At 36.3% G+C, this 18,697-nt stretch overlaps 1 protein-coding gene across 1 annotated transcript in view; it reads left to right on the forward strand.

Moving 5' to 3' along the window:
* The window catches only part of Tmem30a (transmembrane protein 30A), a 28,460-nt gene extending 10,863 nt beyond the window's left edge, over nt 1-17,597 (forward strand). Inside the window, exons 2-7 of the mRNA XM_075965132.1 lie at nt 5,913-6,020; nt 9,204-9,311; nt 10,240-10,327; nt 11,213-11,362; nt 12,364-12,570; nt 15,071-17,597. Of these exons, the coding sequence (XP_075821247.1) occupies nt 5,913-6,020; nt 9,204-9,311; nt 10,240-10,327; nt 11,213-11,362; nt 12,364-12,570; nt 15,071-15,264 (855 nt within the window). The 3' untranslated portion in view covers nt 15,265-17,597. The remainder of the gene's footprint in view (nt 1-5,912; nt 6,021-9,203; nt 9,312-10,239; nt 10,328-11,212; nt 11,363-12,363; nt 12,571-15,070) is intronic.
* Nucleotides 17,598-18,697: the final 1,100 nt, after the last annotated feature.

Below are 18,697 nucleotides of genomic sequence, written 5' to 3' on the forward strand. Positions count from 1 at the left end.
GTCTTTCCTCTCCTTAGGACTGAAGTGTAGGTTTTGGAGAGGGAGGGCAGAAGGAGGGTTCTAGAGTGACAGTGGTCCTTCAGATAAGAGATTTATTAATCTTACAGCAAGTTGTATGAGGATTGAGTAGTGGGTAGACAAAGTGAAGTGTCTATTCTTAAAGGGTTCCATAGAAGGGGAAGTCCTGAACTGTGAGGATGTGGGCTGTGTTACTATGCAGCCTGTGGTAGGTGACCGCATCACAGAGACTCTGGATAGGAGAGTCAGTGTAGTCTAGCTGCCTTGGGCTTCATGGGCTTGTGAGGGTGGAGGCCCCTTTCCTTGTGAGACCTGTGTAGCCTTTCCGGTTTGCAGCAGCTGTGAGAAGTGAGATGCTGGGGGTGGGGGTGCATACATCTGTGGGGTTCTTTGGCTGCAGCAGCTGGCAGATTTGGCTTGTAACAGGGATCATTATTATAAAGTGACACCATGGCACTGTTAAGATTTTAACAGTGGGCCTGGCATAGCATGGGTCGTATTGCCTGGGGCATAAGTAGAAGTAGGGGGTGCCGGAGAGATGGTTCAGAGGTTAAGAGCACTCGCTGCTCTTCCAGAGGTTCTGAGTTCATTTCCCAGCAACCACAGGGTGGCTCACAACCATCTATAGTGAGATCTGATACCCTCTTATGGCATACATGCAGATAGAGTACTCGTCCATAAAATAAATCTTTAAAGTATTTTTTAAAGAAAGAGTAGAAGTGGAGTATTTGTGGTTGGTAGAAACCATTTCTCACACCGCATATATGGGGACCTGACACCACCCCCCATTCTGCAGCAGTTCTTACCCTATATGCTTCTGTGTACACCTGCTGGGGTGCCTTATAATTTAAGTCAGTTCAGAAATGCAAAATAGCATCAGATCCACCTGATTAAGGACTGGTTTTGTGTATTTGGTTTGGTGCTCAGGGTTTTTTGGTGCTAGGGATTGAACCAAGTGCTATTCTTATTTAAAATAAGGAAAATAGTCATAATCACAAGTTTTTTTAGTTTTCCGAGATAGGGTTTCTCTCCTGGAACTAGCTCTTGTAGACCAGGCTGGCCTCTAACTCACAGAGATCCCCTGCTTCCCAAGTACTGGGATTAAAGGTGTGTGTCACCACCGCCCAACAAGGGTCACCTACTTTTTAAAAGATTTATTTATTTTATGTGTACCAGTATTTTGCTTGTATATGTGTCTGTTTACCATATCCATGCCTGGTGCCCACAAAGGTAAGAAGAGGGCCTTAGATCCCCTAGAATTAGAGTTAAAGGTGGTGCTTGGGATGGAAGAGCTCTTTACTGCTCTTTACTGCTGAGCCGTGTCTTCAGCCCCTACTCTTGAAGATGATTTGTATTAAGTGTGTATGTGTCAGACACAACACATGTGATAAAAGTAGTAAAATGTGCTATGCATGCCTTTGTGGCTCACTTCCTTCCTTAGCGTTGTCTCATTTCTTTTCCATCTTGAAAATTCTCCACAATGCAAAGTTTATTCTCATCATCTTTAAATATTTCTTTTCCAATGTTGCCTATATATTTTTCTTTCTTTTCTTGAATTTGTTTAAATTCTTACTTCTTTTAAAAAGTACTGATTCTTTGCTAATGATTGTTTCTGTGCCAACCAATTGACAGCTTTCTTTGTATTTTGTCTTTGCTAATGAAGGCTGCCTGATGGTAGAGTGGAAGACAGTTCCTGGGGGAAGGTGTTTAGTAGGAGGAGTGTTGATTGGGCTTGAGTCAGAGATGATGGAGTCTAGACTAGCATGTGGGAAAGTTCCTGAGAATGTTCTTTTTATGTAGTGTAGTAGGATTTTGGTAAGGATCAGATAAAATATGTGTATAAAGGAAAACTGTCAACTGTTGATGGTACAATATGCCATTATTTTGTATGTTCTTGTACCTTCTACTGTGCCTTACTCCTATTAAAATTTAAAGGTTAATTATAATGACTTTTAAAAACACTGTTTTCAGAGTTACCTGAAGTTAAAAGCTGTAACTTTTAATGCTTTTTTTCTTTGTTTTTTTTTTTTTTTTTTTTTTTTTTTTTTTTTAAGACAGGGTTTCTCCGTAGCTTTGGAGCCTGTCCTGGAACTAGCTCTTGTAGACCAGGCTGGCCTTGAACTCACAAAGATCCACCTGCCTCTGCCTCCTGAGTGCTGGGATTAAAGGCGTGAGCCACCACCGCCCGGCTTAATGCATTTTTATAATCAGCAGTTCATGATGAATGTTATGGCTATTTTAAGTATTATTTGATATTTAATAATTATTCTAATAAAATACAAAGTTTTATTATACTAAAGTATAATATGATTTCCAATTCCATCAGATTATTTTTGTTTAGTTAAGTCTATCTTTTTGCTTACTATTACTTTTACTGCTTTCTCTCCTCCCCTGGGAACCAGGAATCTAACAGTTACCCACATACGTACTGAAATGTTGGAAACTTTCCATCTCCCTGAGTCTTTGTGAATGTTCTCCAGATAGAACTCAGTTATTGAAATTGGGGCAAGATAACCCTTAAGATGTTGACTCATTTCCTGATGTTTTGACTCAGTCCCTGGGAAGGGGTCAAAGTAACCCTCAAATGTTTCCTCTTATCTCACCTGATCTGGCAGCTGCCCTCCAGTCCTGGCTCAGACCAGTTATTGTTAATAGCCCTTTGAATAAGCCAGTCCCAATAGTTGGAAAACAATACCAGAGTTCTCCACCCCCCCCTTGTTTCTATGGCTTTTTGCTTTAAAAGTAGCCTGTACCATCTATTCTGGGTCTTTTTTGGCTTCTTGAATGCTGAAAGACCCTGTTGCTACAGAATTAATTAAATCCTCTGCTTTTACATCACCTGTGGTGTGAGAGTGGTCTCTTGGGTCAACTCCTCTGTGATTGGAGTTCAGGGTTCAACACTAACAAGTGGTGGTCAAGTTAAAGAGGGTGATTTGAAAGGTTTCTATACTTATTTCATAGGTAAGTCTTAAGAGAAAGAAAATGTGAAATTAAAAATACAGTTTCCTTTGTGACTTATTCTGACAAATTTAGTATGTAATTGGACTGATGTGTACAAGCAGGCTTTGGTACCGATTTGTAGCTTGCTGGTCTAATGAAATTCATGTGTGCTTTCCTATCTTCATTTAGTTTTCTTTTTTTAGTTACATGCCTTGTTTATTGGTGATATTTGCAATGAAAAATAATTAAAACACAGCTCTACTAGTTAACAAGCTTCTGTGAAAAACAGTTGTACAAGACATTAACAATTTGATAAAACCAAGTTTTCTTAGGCAATTGTAGTTTTTGAAAAATTATGTTATAATTTATATGGTGTTTTGTTTTCTAGGTACAAATTTTAATTTTAATTTTTTATATTATAAAGGTAACTTTTATTTTAAATTTTTGGACTGTTTATTCTTATCAAGATTTAGAAGATACATCATAGACTGGCAGAAAATAATTTAAAATACCTGGTAATTGTTAAAGAACACTTAAAATATGAAAATGAAGCAGCTTGATAAAAGTGAGCATAAGACCTGATTAGACACGTTCCTCAAAGAAGACAGACAGAGCCTTAACCACTTGGGACTGTTGTAAAAAATACTGTAGACTGCTGGGCATGGTAGCACACGCCTTTAGTCTAGCTCTCTGGAGGCAGAAGCAAGAGGATCTTTGTGCATTCAAGACAATTTGGTCTTTTAGTAGGTGAATAAATAATCTATAGTACATCAAACTCTGCAAAGATGTAGAGGAAACTTAAGTGCAGATTACCAAGTGAAGCCAGTGTGCGAAGGCTACCTACAGTATGACTCCAACTTTGGAAAAGACAAAACTGTGAAGACAGTAAAAAAGGCAGTGCTTACTATGATTTAATACAGAGGATGAATGGATAAAAGACAGATTTTTGTTTGTTTTTTTCGAGACAGGGTTTTATAGAGACTCTAGCTTTGGAATATGTCCTAGAACTAGCTCTTATAGACTAGGCTGGCCTTGAACTCACAGAGATCCACCTGCCTCTTGAGCGCTGGCTGGGATTAAAGCCACATGTCACAACCACCATCTAGACAGGAAAAATTTTAAAAGTCATTTGAAGTATTTTATATTATATATAATTCTCTGTTGTTAATTGCCAACCAAGAGTGAACCTTAAACTATAAACTTAAGATTATGATAATGTCAATGTTCATTTACTGTTGTAATAGCTCACTTTGGGGGAAGATATTAATTGTGGATGTAGTAGTTACCTGAGCAAAACAACTCAAGGAAGGAAAGATTCGTTCATGTTGGCTTACAGCTTCAGACATTCAGCTCATAACTTGCTTTGTTCCTGTGTCTGAAATGAGACAGAGCATCATGGTAGCAGAAACATGTAGTGGGGGTTACTCATGGTGAGTAGGAAGTAGTTAGAGGAGGTGGACAGGGACAGGAAGCTACTACCCTAGGACCTTATCCAGCCGCTTGCTTCTAGTCAGGGCCACGTCTCAGTTTCTAGAGCATCACAAAATAGCACTCCAGCTAGAAGCAAGATCCCAACGTATATAGGCTCTTTTGAGGTGACACTTCCTAACCAAATGTAACAACAGGTTAGCCTGTGCTTCTACACACAGAAGCTATATGGGGATTCTACTAAAAGTACTCTTAAAAAAAATAAATAAAGTATGTTTAATTTTTTTCTTATTTATAATGGAAAAGAAGAATTTTGGGTACGAGGGCTGGTCTTCTGACTACCTGGTATTGTAAAATTCAGTTTTGACAGAGTTAGCATCAGATGTTACAGGTTCAAAGCATAGTCCCTAATAACTGGCCTTACTTTGGATACAAAACAGTTCCCTAGGCTAAACACACTTTTTGCTCCAAAGTCAGAAGGTCCCCATGATCTCATCTTCCTGCCTCTCATAAGATTGTCTTCCTTAAAATGCCATATGCTAGGGAAGAGGAAGGTTTTTGGAAGAAACCACAAAGGGTGGGGTCTGAACATAGAGTTTCCATGCCTTCTCCCTGTGTACTTAGGGTACATCAAGTTTCTAACATATTTGTGCCTTACCAACCAGAAAGTTCCCTGTGCAGCAGTCTATGACTGAAGTGCAGGACTACATGATTAGGCATAATTGATTGAATACTGGCTGCATAGTAGTTTAACTGTACCTTTATAGCCTTACTTCTCTCCATAGAGGTTTTGCTGAGCCAAAGCCCCTGGTCACAGGTTTAGTCTTTCTGTGACCAGTGAATCTTGTTTTCATGTAAACTCTGATGTGAATCAAGGGCACACCCAAGTAACTAAAGAAACTATAGTCACCGGGATATTCCTATGCTGAAGCATGCAGGAACCAAGGTCAAATTGGTGACAGACTTAGCACCAGGTTTTTTGGTGGGGAGAAGTATTCTGCAATTTCTGATGGTTCTGGGGATCAAGTACGTTCCTTGTGCATGCAAGGCAAGCATTCTACCATGAGTTACTTTCTCAGCCCATAGGTTTCCTTCCCTCCTCCCATCCTTTTTTCCCCTCTTTGTTATTTTTCTCAATTTGGAAATGTTCTGTAGAAAACAGAGGTGACTATGAGAGTCTTTAAAATTGTCATATTTAAGAAGAAAAGTTTTTAATCTATGAATCTGGCATTTTATTAGTTTAGAGCTCTTAGCCATTTGCATCTTTATAAGTCGAGTTTTCAAATCTTACGCTTACAGTTCTGTCAGTACATAGATTTCTTTGGGTGTAAAGGGAGTACTTTGAAAACAGTACACAAAAGCTTCTTTCGTATTTAGTGCCTCACATTGATAAAGGCACAGCAGCAGTTTTGTCTAGGATGCACACTGCTTTGTTGGACTGACTTTTTCTTTTAATAGTAGGTTATGCAAGTTTTAGGTTTCTCTCTGCTCCAAGGAACTGCTTGCTCAACCTTTTTCTCTTACAGATTGATTACACTGGAACAGAACCTTCCAGCCCCTGCAATAAATGTTTGTCTCCGAATGTGACATCTTGTGTTTGTACCATTAACTTCACACTGGAACAGTCATTTGAGGTTTGTGTCTTAAAGTATTATGTTAGAAAAAGGCATGCTGTACAAAATACTAATAGGTTTTTTTTTTATTCTTAATTTGTATTGGGAAATCAGCTTAGTTTATTTGAATCTATAGACATTTGAAGATTATTCTATATATCTAGTTGTTGCATAATTAAATTAATTAAATCTGATAACTAAATGCATTATTTGAATTTTTTGCCTTTTAATATTTTGTTGACAAAATTTAAGGCATCTTTTTGATATTCACTAGCCACATTTTTAATGGTAGAAATCTTGTGCTTGTATTTTTAAGTTATAACTTTATTGATATTTTATAGTTTGGTATTTCAACACAGCCCGTGTTTGTGTGGCTATAGGTGTGGGTGTGCATGTGTTCGTGCACCCGTGTAGTGTTAATACTGGTTTCTGTTCTTGGGAACTGAGCATATGGGAAAGGATATAAAATTTCAGAATTGGCATGGATAGAGTTTTTCCTGCTCTTCATCTGAAAATGCAGTTTAAAAACATTCTTCAGGAAGCAAAGCTGTCACATAGTTCATGCCAAGGTTCAAGTTTCCTTGTTTAGATTTTCTACAGGTAGTGATAATTTTAATAGCTTCTGGTGGATAGAAGCCATCTAGTGGTTATTGATGCTCTTGCACTGATGTAACAGTGCCTTTGGCTTTGGACAAAGCTGTGAAAACCCTTTTGAGAGAAGACTGAAAAGTGCAGTTTCAGTGTGGGTGGGCAAACTATAAAGATGCTGGGAGTCTGAAGAAATGGGAGAGTTTGAACAACTTAGAAGTTCTGTTATCTCCTCTTTTGTGTAGAGTGTAGGGGTTTATGGTTTGCTATTTAAAAATGAACATTTTCATTCATTTATTTACTTTTTGATGCATAATTTCATTATGTGTTCTAGGTCAGCATTAGGCTTGCTGTGTAACTCAGGTTTGCTTGGAATTAATGATCTTCCATTTGCCTCCTGAGTGCTGGGATTACATGCTTCTTCCACCAAACCCATCAGTATTCAAGTCTTTAAATGAAATATATATATATTTCATATATATATATATATATTCTCTTTATATTTCATTCTTCCTCTTTCTCTCTCTAGAGACGTTGTAATCAGAAAGGAGAAAGAACATTTTTCCTGCTGCTAATCAGATGGTTTCTTAGCACCTTGTAGTTAATTCAATATATGGGTATTATTTATTTTCCCCAAGATATTTTTGAAGTTGATTTCATAAGAGTACCACTCTTAATTATTATTATAAAGCATTATAACTTAATATATTTTAACAATTACTAATTTGCTAATTTCTAGCAGTCTATGGCATTGGGGTGAATATTTGGAGGACAGAAGGGGACCAATGCAAGGTGGGAAGCAGAGTAATGAGCAAAAATAAGAGCAAAGTAAAAGGATATATATGTATAAAGATGCTATTATTAAATATTTGGTACAGTAACTTTAAAATTGGAAAAATAGTATATGTAACATCCTATTGAAATTATATACTCTTATTCCACTTACAGTTTATTTGGACAATAAAAAGTTTTCAGGTCAGGACTCCGGTTAAGAACACTGGATGCTCTTTCAGAGGTTTTGAGTTCAATCCCAGCAACCACATTGTGGCTCGAAACCATCTATAGAGGGATCTGATGCCCTCTTCTGGTGCAAGGATGTAAATGCAGTTGGAACACTCATATACACATTAAATAAATAAATAGACAAATAAATAAATCTTTAAAAAAAAGTTAAGCACGTGGTGGTAGCGCACACCTTTAATCCCAGCACTTGGAAGGCAGAGGCAGGTGGATATCTGTGAGTTCAGAGTCAGCCTGGTCTACAAAATGAGTTCCAGGACAGGGTCTAAAGCTACACAGAGAAACACTGTGTTGGTAGTGGTGGTGGTGGGGCATGGAGTTTTCAGATCATTTTTCTGAAAGTCAGATGCTAATTGGATAAAAACCAATTTGAATTAGAGAAAATTTTATATTGAAAGTAGCTCAGAGTACACTAATATTTTTCAGTATTATTTTTTAATGAAAATAATAATTTGTGCATGCTTGTGTGTAGGTGTGCAGTATGCTGTGTGCATGTCTTCCTGTCACCTTATTTTATGAGACAAGTTTCTATCTGAACCTGGAGCTTGTCATTTAAATGAGACTGGCTAGCCAGAAGGTTCCTGTATTTGCCTGTCTCCTCCCTTTCCTCCATCCCCATCATTCTCCATCTCTGGGATTATAGACGGATGTTGCTATGCCTGACTTTCATGTTGGTGCTGGAATTCACACTGAGGTCCTCATGCTTGTGCAGCAAGCACTTTACCTAGTGAGTCATCTCTGCAGACTGCACACAACACTTTAAGGATAGTTTAAAAGTTGTGTGCTTTTATAGCATAACTTCTTTAATTTTATTTACAATTGCATAATTTATTTTTGTGTTTTTGTTTGCTTTTGTGGTGTTGAAAATTGAATTCAGGGCCTTACACATGAACATTCCCGACAAATACTCTATCACAATTGTAATTCCAGTGATTATCAAGTATTTGGTAAATAGCTTTCCTAAGCCAGTTAGTGCAGTGTACCTAGGACTGCTTAGTTCAGTACCTAATTCAAAGGTAGTAATATTTCCCCTTCTTTTAAAACTTAAGAATTTAAGAGTTAGAGTATAGTTGTTCTACTATGAATTCATTTATATTTAATTGTACAATTTTTGTTGTATAATTTGTTGCTATTTCATCTCGGTATCAGTTTTCTGTCCTGCCTGGTTCCCACAGTAGTTAAGTCCCAAAGAACTCACACAGAGGTCTACATTAGTTATAAACTGATTGGCCCATTAGCTCAGGCTTATTAACTCTTTTAACTTATATTAGCCCATTATTCTTGTCTGTGCTAGCCACATGGCTCAGTACCTTATTCAGCAAGGCAGTCACATCTTGCTTCTTCTGTGGCGGGGTCACAACTGCAGACAAGCTTTCCTCTTTCCAGAATCCTCCTGTTCTCATTGACCCCTCTACTTCCTGTCTGGTTGTTCTGCCTGTACTTCCTGCCTGGCTACTGGCCAGTCAGTGTTTATTTAAAATATAATTGACAGAATACAGACCATTGTTCCATACCACTACTGATTGCTTAAGTTTTACAAAATATGAAACAAATTTTTTTTTTGTTAAAACATTTTTCCCTTTCTGTTTTCTCTAGGGCAATGTGTTTATGTATTATGGACTGTCTAACTTCTATCAAAATCATCGTCGTTATGTAAAATCTCGAGATGATAGCCAGTTAAATGGAGACCCTAGTGCTTTGCTTGTAAGTAAAAATGATGATATATAGAAATGTGGCGTCTGTGAAGTAGGAACGTCGTAAATATTCATTCTGAAATATTAAAGTACCTAATCTCATGGGATACTAATGCTAAAGTATTACTTGTTATGTCTAATTTTGACAGAAGTTTTTAGTTAAAATGCTTTTTTACTTAATAACTTCTCTAGCCCACCACTCCCTGCTCGTTTCTGGTAGTCATTGGGAGTTTGGGCTCTAGCTCTGTTTGGGACGGGGTTCTGATGAATGATGGGTAAGTGTGTTCTGTTTGGGTCTTATTTTTTAGATTTAACTCCAAATTACAAAATTTAAAGCATTGGTTGTGTTCAGTTTTTATTAATGAGGCTAGAATGTCTTTACTCCCAGCTATTATGCCCTTTATTGGGTATCACAGCTGGATTGATAAGTCATTTAGATTTTCTCAATCAAAAATCTTTGTGGTTGTGGTTTCTCTGTTGATAGGAAAATCAAAATATTGCCCGGCAGTGGTGGCACACACCTTTAATCCCAGCACTCGGGAGGCGGAGGCAGGCAGATCTCTGTGAGTTTGAGGCCAGCCTGGTCTACAAGAGCTAGTTCCAGGACAGGCTCCAAAGCTACAGAGAAATCCTGTCTCAAAAAACCAAAAAAGGAAATAAAAAGAAAATCAAAATATTAAATTTGTTAAGTTATGTATAGCTATGTAGATCTAGTTGAATAAGCATTGTATTTAAAAAGTACTGTGACATTAAAGAATATTTTGAGTATTTAAATGTGCTAGTTTAGAGCTTGTTTTCTTTACAGACTCATATATTTTATGAGTGGGGAAAATACAGGGGCAGAATTTTTAATTAGTAATTAGGAGTAGCCCATCATTTCTCCAGATATCTAGATGACAGTTTCTTTCTCTCTCTTTCTTTTTTGTCCTGGAAACTAGAATCCAAGTAAGGAATGTGAACCTTATCGAAGAAATGAAGACAAACCAATTGCTCCATGTGGAGCTATTGCCAACAGCATGTTTAACGGTATGCTAGATACAAACATCCATGTAGGCAAATGAATAGGACTGAGTGCACTTAGGAAACTATGCTTGGGAGTAGGAAACTGTAATAGTCTAGTAATATGAATGAAATTATGAAATTCACCTTCAAGATAAAAATACTCAGATAATGAATAGGATTTAAATTCTCTGTGGCTTCCCTTTGAATGTTCTTTTATGAAAATAGATTCCTATCTCTGAGAAGAAAATAGAATCTTCCTATTTCTTGTAAAAAAGTAAAAACCACAGAGCTACTTTCACTGATTTATACCATTAAAATATTGCCTTATTGCAATATAATTCAAACCATAAATACAAAGCATTTCAAATTTTCTAGTACTTATTTTTAAAACCCTCAAAGGAAACAAGTAAAATTAGCTTGAATAATTTATTTAACCCATTCCCCCACAAATAGTATCATTTTAGAATATAAACATTAATGAAATATTTTTGTGTGTGTTTTTACACTGTTCCTGATAGTTGGTTCAACAGAACTTGTTCATTTGTACCAACCATGTTTCAGGAACTGAATACCATGTGTGATTACCAAGTACAGAAAATGGGAAAGGCAGGAGCTGTTAGGAATTCAATAGTAGCCAAAGAAAGAGAAGAGAAAAAGGATGCTGTTGCCCTTTTATTTGGAGTGTTATTAAAATTCTTGATCTTCTAATGTCAGCTAGTCATTTAGGAAAGTGACCTAGATGTCTAGTAAACGAAGATTCTAAAGTTTTTCAAAATGATGTGCGTTTAGCCTGGGCCTTCTCTGTCATCTACTTACAGAGCAAGTTCTAGATTCTCATTTCTCATAGAGTAAATAAGATGCTATGGATTTTAGTAGTTGTTGATAATAGCTTCTGTTCCTTATGCTTAGATACATTAGAATTGTTTCTGGTTGCCAATGAATCTGATCCCACACCTGTACCAATTCCTTTGAAGAGAAAAGGTATTGCTTGGTGGACAGATAAAAATGTGAAATTCAGAAATCCACCTGGAAAAGAAAGCCTCGAAGAAAAATTTAAAGGTAAAACATGACCAATATCCCCTCTTGTTCAAAACCTAGTAGTTTTAGTAACGTAACTGAAATTTTGTCTTCAGTCTTAATTAATATTAATTTTTAGTTTTTCGAGACAGGGTTTCTCTGTAGCTTTGGGGCCTGTCCTGGAACTTGCTTTGTAGACCAGGCTGACCTTGAAGTCACAGAGATTGGCCTGCCTCTGCCTCCCTAGTCCTAGGATTAAAGGCTGCGCCACCATTGCCTGGCTTAATTCATTTATTTTTTTTTAAAGAACAGCATTTTCTTTCTCAGCATTATACTAAGTTATGTAAATGTTCATATGTACTAAAATTGTAAAGGAAATGTGTGCTTTTTATTGATTTGAATTTCTTTGATGATTTCAGCTGTAGTCTTTACAAACTGCGACAGTTTGTTTTAATTGGCCCTCATTTTATAATGCACGTATATTTTTGTTTCTGTGCTGCCTTAGTTTCGTAATGCAATATTTCTTTTTAAAATTTATTTGTGCACTTATATATTTATTTTGTATGTGTGTTTATACGCATGTATATATATGTATGTATGTATGTATGCATGTGTTATAGTGCATATGTGGAAGTCAGAAGAGCTTGTGGGAATCTGTTCTTCCTTTTAACCATGTGGTCCTGGGGATTGAACTTCATTCCTCAGATCTGGTGGCAAGTGCCGTTTCCTGCTGAGCCATCTCACTGCCCCCCATGTTTCTTAACATTATATTTTTGCATTAAGTAATCTGCCTCTTATTTAGTTAGTATCCTTTTTGTAGTCTCTTGAGGTAGCAGTTGTCTTTTTAGTTTTTGTTATAGATAGAATTGGCTTTTCTTTAGATTTTAAGATATCCTTAGGATGTGGATATATTTATAGCTTTACTAATATTCAGATTGTGTTTTTTTTTTACTTTTTTTAGTACTATGCATTTTCATTGAAATTGTTCATAGAATTGAATATTTTATTTTCACATCTCTCTCCCTCCCCAAATTATCTTTAAGATACAATAAAGCCAGTAAACTGGCATAAACCAGTTTTTATGCTAGACCCTGATGAGGATAATAATGGATTCATAAATGAGGACTTCATTGTTTGGATGCGTACTGCAGCGTTACCTACTTTTCGTAAGTTGTATCGTCTTATAGAGCGGAGAGATGATTTACACCCAACATTACCAGCTGGACAGTACTATTTGAACATCACATACAGTATCCTTTTTTTATGGTTGTGTGCACACATAGAGCTTCAAAGAGTTTGATTGTCTTACGTCAGTTATGTGGCATGTTACTTTGTACTCTAGATTTATTTATTTTGTGGTATTGATAGTTGAATATAGACTCTTATACTTCCATTTTTAGTTTTAAAGGTCTTCATTGTTATGCATTCATGTATGATATGTGCACATGTGCCAAGGTACATGTGTGGAGGTAAAAGAACAACTTTGTGGAGTTGATTCCAGGAATTGAACTTACCTCATCATGCTTGTACATCAAGTGCTTTTGCTCACTGGGTGATCTTTTTAGGCCAGAAGCAGACTTTTATAAAAAAAGAAATACTGGACAGTTCCTTTTTTTTTTGTTTTTTGTTTTTTGTTTTTTTCGAGACAGGGTTTCTCTGTGGTTTTGGTGCCTGTCCTAGAACTAGCTCTTGTAGACCATGCTGGTCTCGAACTCACAGAGATCCGCCTGCCTTTGCCTCCCGAGATTAAAGGCGTGCGCCACCACTGCCCGGCTTGGACAGTTCCTTTTATCCTTAACAAAGTTCAGTGTTTTTAAGTATTTTGCCCATTATTTTAAGTATTTTGCCCAAATATACACAGTAAACATAAAGATATCCAAATATTAATCTTTTAAATGTGTGTTGGATTTTAGCACTTTTTATTATCTGGATAAACCATAAGTACATTCTTTGTTTGTTTGTTATTTGAGACTGGCTCTCATGCAGCCCTGAGTGGCCTGGAGTTCTCTGTCCCCATAGATCAGACTGGCCTCAGACTCACAGATTCAGCTGCCTCTGACACTAGGGTTTTGTTTTTGTTTTCTAGTTTGAGTTGTATAGTAAATTAGTAAGTGACTAATATGCTAATTTTTAAAATAAAGATAACCTTTAGTTCTTGAGCTTTTGGTTATACAACTGAACATGGTCTAATAGTGACTGACTGAGTGCAGCATGGCTTTGAAACTATGCCCGTTGAGGAGCAGTTTTGCCAGTGTGTAGCCAACTCTAGAACACAGGAGAAGGTCTGGAGCACTTCATAAAGGGCAGAGAGTTCTCATGCGGGGAGTCTACAGCAGAGTCCCGAGGACTGAGAATACTTTGAGGAAGAATGCAGGACATCTCAAAGACTGACAGGGACCTGGAGGCTTGCAGACTTTCAGGAGTTAGCTGTTAAAGTACAAGGTAAGGGGAAATTAAGAGCACAGTTGAATGGAGTTAAAGTGGAAGCCCATATTTTTAGAGGAAGGACATAGTTGATTTGATACTGTACTTGCAGAGTTGGATTAAGTGTCATGATTCCTGCCTTAGGCTAGGATTGATTTCCGTAATTAGAGTGGGGCCTGCCACACCTCCAGGCTGTGGCCTGAGGCGCTGCAGCTGTGCCCCTTTTCAGGAGCTTCAGTTCAAATTGTAGTGTTAGTTTTGTCTTCTCTCCTCTCTTGCCAGCACCCTAGAATGGGCCATGTAAATAGTTCACCGCCACACACTCCTCTCTCCTCCCTGGTCTCTCCTTAACAGTCACTTTTGACTTCTGCTCTGTCTGAGCTGTCAGTTCTTTCAGAACATGAGTTTTGTTATTGCATCAAGTGAGCCGGCTAAAACTTGAGCATCATACTTTGTGACCCTCTACTTAGAGTGCTCTGTCTTGTGGCTACATGCGTAAACATGCCCTTTGAGCTTAAGACTTCAGATTTTTTTCTGCTTTTTGTCTGTTAACATCCTATTTGGGCATCATCGCTGCTCATCTGAAATATTTTTCCATATTACATTGCTTTGAAGCTTTTAGTCTCTCTTAGGTAATAAAAAAAGAGCAAAACTACCCAAGATACTATATAGATCTGAATTTCATTGTTTTGATAAAACATTTTGGCCTTTACTAGTAATATTATTGCACTAGATCAGGTCTGGAAATGTTTATCAGGGATAGAGTGCCTTGCCCTGGGTTTAGTGTCTAGTTATATATGAAGACTTTTTTCTAAATTAGGTTTTTTTTTTTTTTTTTCCAAGACAAGGTTTCTCTGTAGTTTTGGTGTCTGTCCTGGAACTAGCTCTTGTAGACCAGTGGCCTCGAACTCACAGAGATCTGCCTGCCACTGCCTCCTGAGTGCTGGGATTAAAGGTGTGCGCCACCACTGCCCCGACTCCTAAATTAGATTTTTAAGTTGGTTTTATTTGTAGCACATAGTGGCACATGTCTTTAATTCCAGCACTTAGAAATAAGTCAGGCTGATCTCTTATGACTTCAAGACCATCCTTGTCTACATAGTTCCAGAACAGTCAGAGCTACATAGTGAGACCCTGTCTCAAAAACAACAAAAGAATACAGTTCCATCCATCCGTTTGTCTGTCCGTCTATTCTATTTATTGTGATTCAGAATATACAAGCAAGGTATTTATATAAGTGAATTATAGGCTTTAAATGTTAACTTTAAAATTTGTGTTTTAAATACTAAGTACCACAGACAAAAAGTTTTCCTATACCCTTGTCAGATTACCCCGTACATTCTTTTGATGGACGAAAACGGATGATCTTAAGCACTATATCTTGGATGGGAGGAAAAAATCCATTTTTGGGAATTGCTTATATCACTATTGGATCCATCTCCTTCCTTCTGGGAGTTGTACTACTAGTAATTAATCATAAATATAGAAACAGTAGTAATACTGCTGACATCACCATTTAATTTTATACTCTGAAAACAAATCTACTGCATGTGCATCAAGGCCAGTCCTCTTCAACCTAGCTTTTGAATGCTGATGTCTGGTTAGTATGTCATTTTGAAGTTGGCACATAATTTAAAAAACAAAACAAAACAGCCTTTGTCCTTTGCTTCTTACATATGGATGACTTATGAAAATATATGACGGGTATAAAAATTAGTTATATTGATCATATCAATATTGTAACTGCTAAAATGGCATTCTAATGTCTGCTTTTTATTGGGACAGGCCACGTGTGATGCATACAGCCTCTGTCATGTGAAATGAGTCTACTGCTTAAACGCTTGTGCTGTGTTGATAACATTACATTGACATGATGTTGGTTACGTGTGCCTACTGTGTGCAGAAAGGGTTTCTGAGATGTATGAGTGTATGACTTAACTAACCTTTTGAAATTTGGTTACAGTTCAGATTGTAGAAAGTCTAAACATAAGTAAAGCACTTCATTTTCTTGTGTTGTGTGTAAAGGCTTAAGATCCCTCCTTGTTGAGGGGGTCATGTGTTCAGTTTCTCTATTATAGTTATTTGATAATGACTTTGATTTCAGAAAATGTACTTCCCTTGTCCAGTATAGAAAATTTTAATATCTAAAAAGATCAGGTAGGTCTTGGATAGAATTTTAAATTCTTTTTAATTTGACTAAAATGTTGCATTCCGGAGTCCAAGCTACTTGAAATGTTTTTATGTGATCTTCTCCCTGGAAGCTTATACTTCGTAGGGGAAGAAAGAATTTAGGTGAGATGGGACAGCTGCTTGGCAACCCTCATCCTCTGTCAACTGTAAACCAGGTGTAAATGTTCAAGAGAGACTTTTCATTATTGTGGTGTGTAGTGTTAAGATAATTGCTCTGCCTTGGAAATACCTCAAGCTGTTCTTACTTAGCAGGTAAGTATTTTGACTTAGTACTAATATTATAGCCCAGAAAAAATTGAAATCCTAATTTCTTCCATATTTCATTAAATTTTCGCATACAGGTCAAACAAATATGGATATGTGTATATATATATATTCTCTTTAATGAAGGTAATGTTTTGATTAGTTTTCCTAAGATAAACCTTAAAAAAGATGTTCTATACATTTCCTACTTAAATTTGGGGGTGGTGCAGGGATTTGGAGTATGTACATGATAAAAAATTATAATATATCTGATTGAAGTTATTTTATTTTCTAACTAGAATTATTTTAATATTCCTTTATTGAATAAATGCTGTAATTTGTTTGCTATGGAAGTTATTCCTGAAGTGAATGTAAATTATTTTTTCACATGCATGAAAATGTATGTATTAATCAGAGTTGACTTCATTGCATTGAAATCTCTTAATTGTTTTTACACTAAAGTAATTCATATTTATGTAGTAAATACTTGGGTTTTTAGACTTGGTTATGATTTCCTTCGGTTATATTTTAAAATCTGAGTAATGTTTCAGTTTAAATTACTATGTGCTTAAAATAACAAAAAAAATCAATGGTTCATAGTAGAAACGTGACACACTTAAGCTTTGTATGATATGAAATTCTGTTAAAAGAGATTGTAATTCATGGTGACTTTTAACTTATAAAAATATTACTTGCATGGGTTACTTGATTGATGGATATACAAAAATTTCTCAGGACATAAGTTCTTCTTTCTCTAAAACTATTGTCAGTCATTCGGAATGCTATTATTCTGAAAATTGTCCCTCTTGCATGTGATGTTCAGTTTATTTGGGGGATTCTTCATAAGAGTGAGATGTTTCTGCCAGTCTTCCCAGAGTGAGTGCTGTTTAAAGAGGACTGCTAACCTGCATCTCTCTGCCTGGGCCAAGGGGTCTGAAGAAGCACTGGAGAGGCCTAACATTTTCACACCCTGGAGAAGATACAGTCTTTAAAAGTACAATGGAAACTTTTTGTTTTACAAGTGCATTGATGATCTGTATTCTTCCCTGGCTCCTGTCATTGGAAATCAAAAACTATTGTATATATGAAGAAAACGGGACATTCATGTTTAGAAAAGTTGATGGCATCAAGGCAACTAAGCAGAAGGCTTAGAAAAATGTGTTAATTTGCAAGGAAGTGTTTTGGCATGAGATATTTTCCAACTGAAAAAAATTATTCAGTAAGCAAAAGCTAAGATGTTTCATTGAAATTATAAGACAGTTTAAAATAAACTGGAGAAAATGACTGTTCTAATAGAGAATAATTCAATTAAGATTCAAGTGACTATTATTTGTTTATTGGATAGTGACAGTTTATTTGTAACCTTAGTTATATTAAAAGTTAACATTCTGTTTGTATTAATAAAAGTGAACAAAATTAATTGTGCTATGCTTAAGTGTCTTACTAAAGTAAAAATGTCCCTTTGTTCTTGCTAGTGGTTAGTGCTCAGTTTTAACCAGGCTTAGGGAGACCAGGTTTTAACTCCATGGTTGTCAACCTGTGGGTCGTGACCCCCACAATGATCATATATCAAATGTTCTGCATATCAGATACTTATATTACTATTCGCAATAGTAGCAAAATCACAGTTAAGAAGTAGCTATGAAATAATTTTATGATTGGGGGGGTCACCACAACATGAGGAAGTATATTAAGGGGTTGCATTGATTGAGAACCACTGTTTTAACTTCTCTATCTGTGCATTTGATAAAATGTCATCAATTATCAAATTATTATATTTATTAATCAGTGACAACATAATCACAAGACTTACGTTACTGAAGATCATCTATTCTTACCAGGAAGTAGTAAGATTGTTACCCAACTTCTAGGCAGACTGGCTAAGGTTGGGGAATGGACAGTGATAGCAATCTAGTCAAGGAGGCAGTTAGCGAAAACCCTAGAAAAGCAGGAACAAGTGAGAGGTGGGTACTTGGCAATTATGCTCAGCTGTCTGCATGGAAGAAACACTGCTTGAGGGTTATTACATCTGCTCTTTAAGTTGCAGGCTTTTTGTTCTTTGTGAGCATGGTAGTACTAAGTGTGTTAGAGGGTAAAGGTGTTGCTGTTACATAGTTTTGATGTATAAATGCCTGTTGTAGATTGGGATGATTTGGTAACATATTTTAAAGCTCACTTTGGTCCATGCACCCATCAGTCAATAAATGTGAAAAGCACATTTTTCATCATGTCATTTGAAATTTTAAAATAAATACATTGTCTATAAACCAAATGAGACCACGGTGACTTTATTTGCTTTTATATATTAAAGTGAGTTATGTGCAGTTTCCAAAGTCAGATAGTTATTCTAAAGCCATTATGATGAAAAACAATAATTCAACAGAAATTTCCTTTTGTTCCCCAGAGACTTATACACACAGACATACAAAATAAATATATTAATAATTATTTAATTATTTATAAATTATATTTATAAATTAATTAATAATTAAAAAGAAATTACTTATAAATTATTTTTAA

This window comes from Microtus pennsylvanicus, chromosome 3 (genome assembly GCF_037038515.1).
Source record: "Microtus pennsylvanicus isolate mMicPen1 chromosome 3, mMicPen1.hap1, whole genome shotgun sequence".
Taxonomy (NCBI): domain Eukaryota; kingdom Metazoa; phylum Chordata; class Mammalia; order Rodentia; family Cricetidae; genus Microtus; species Microtus pennsylvanicus.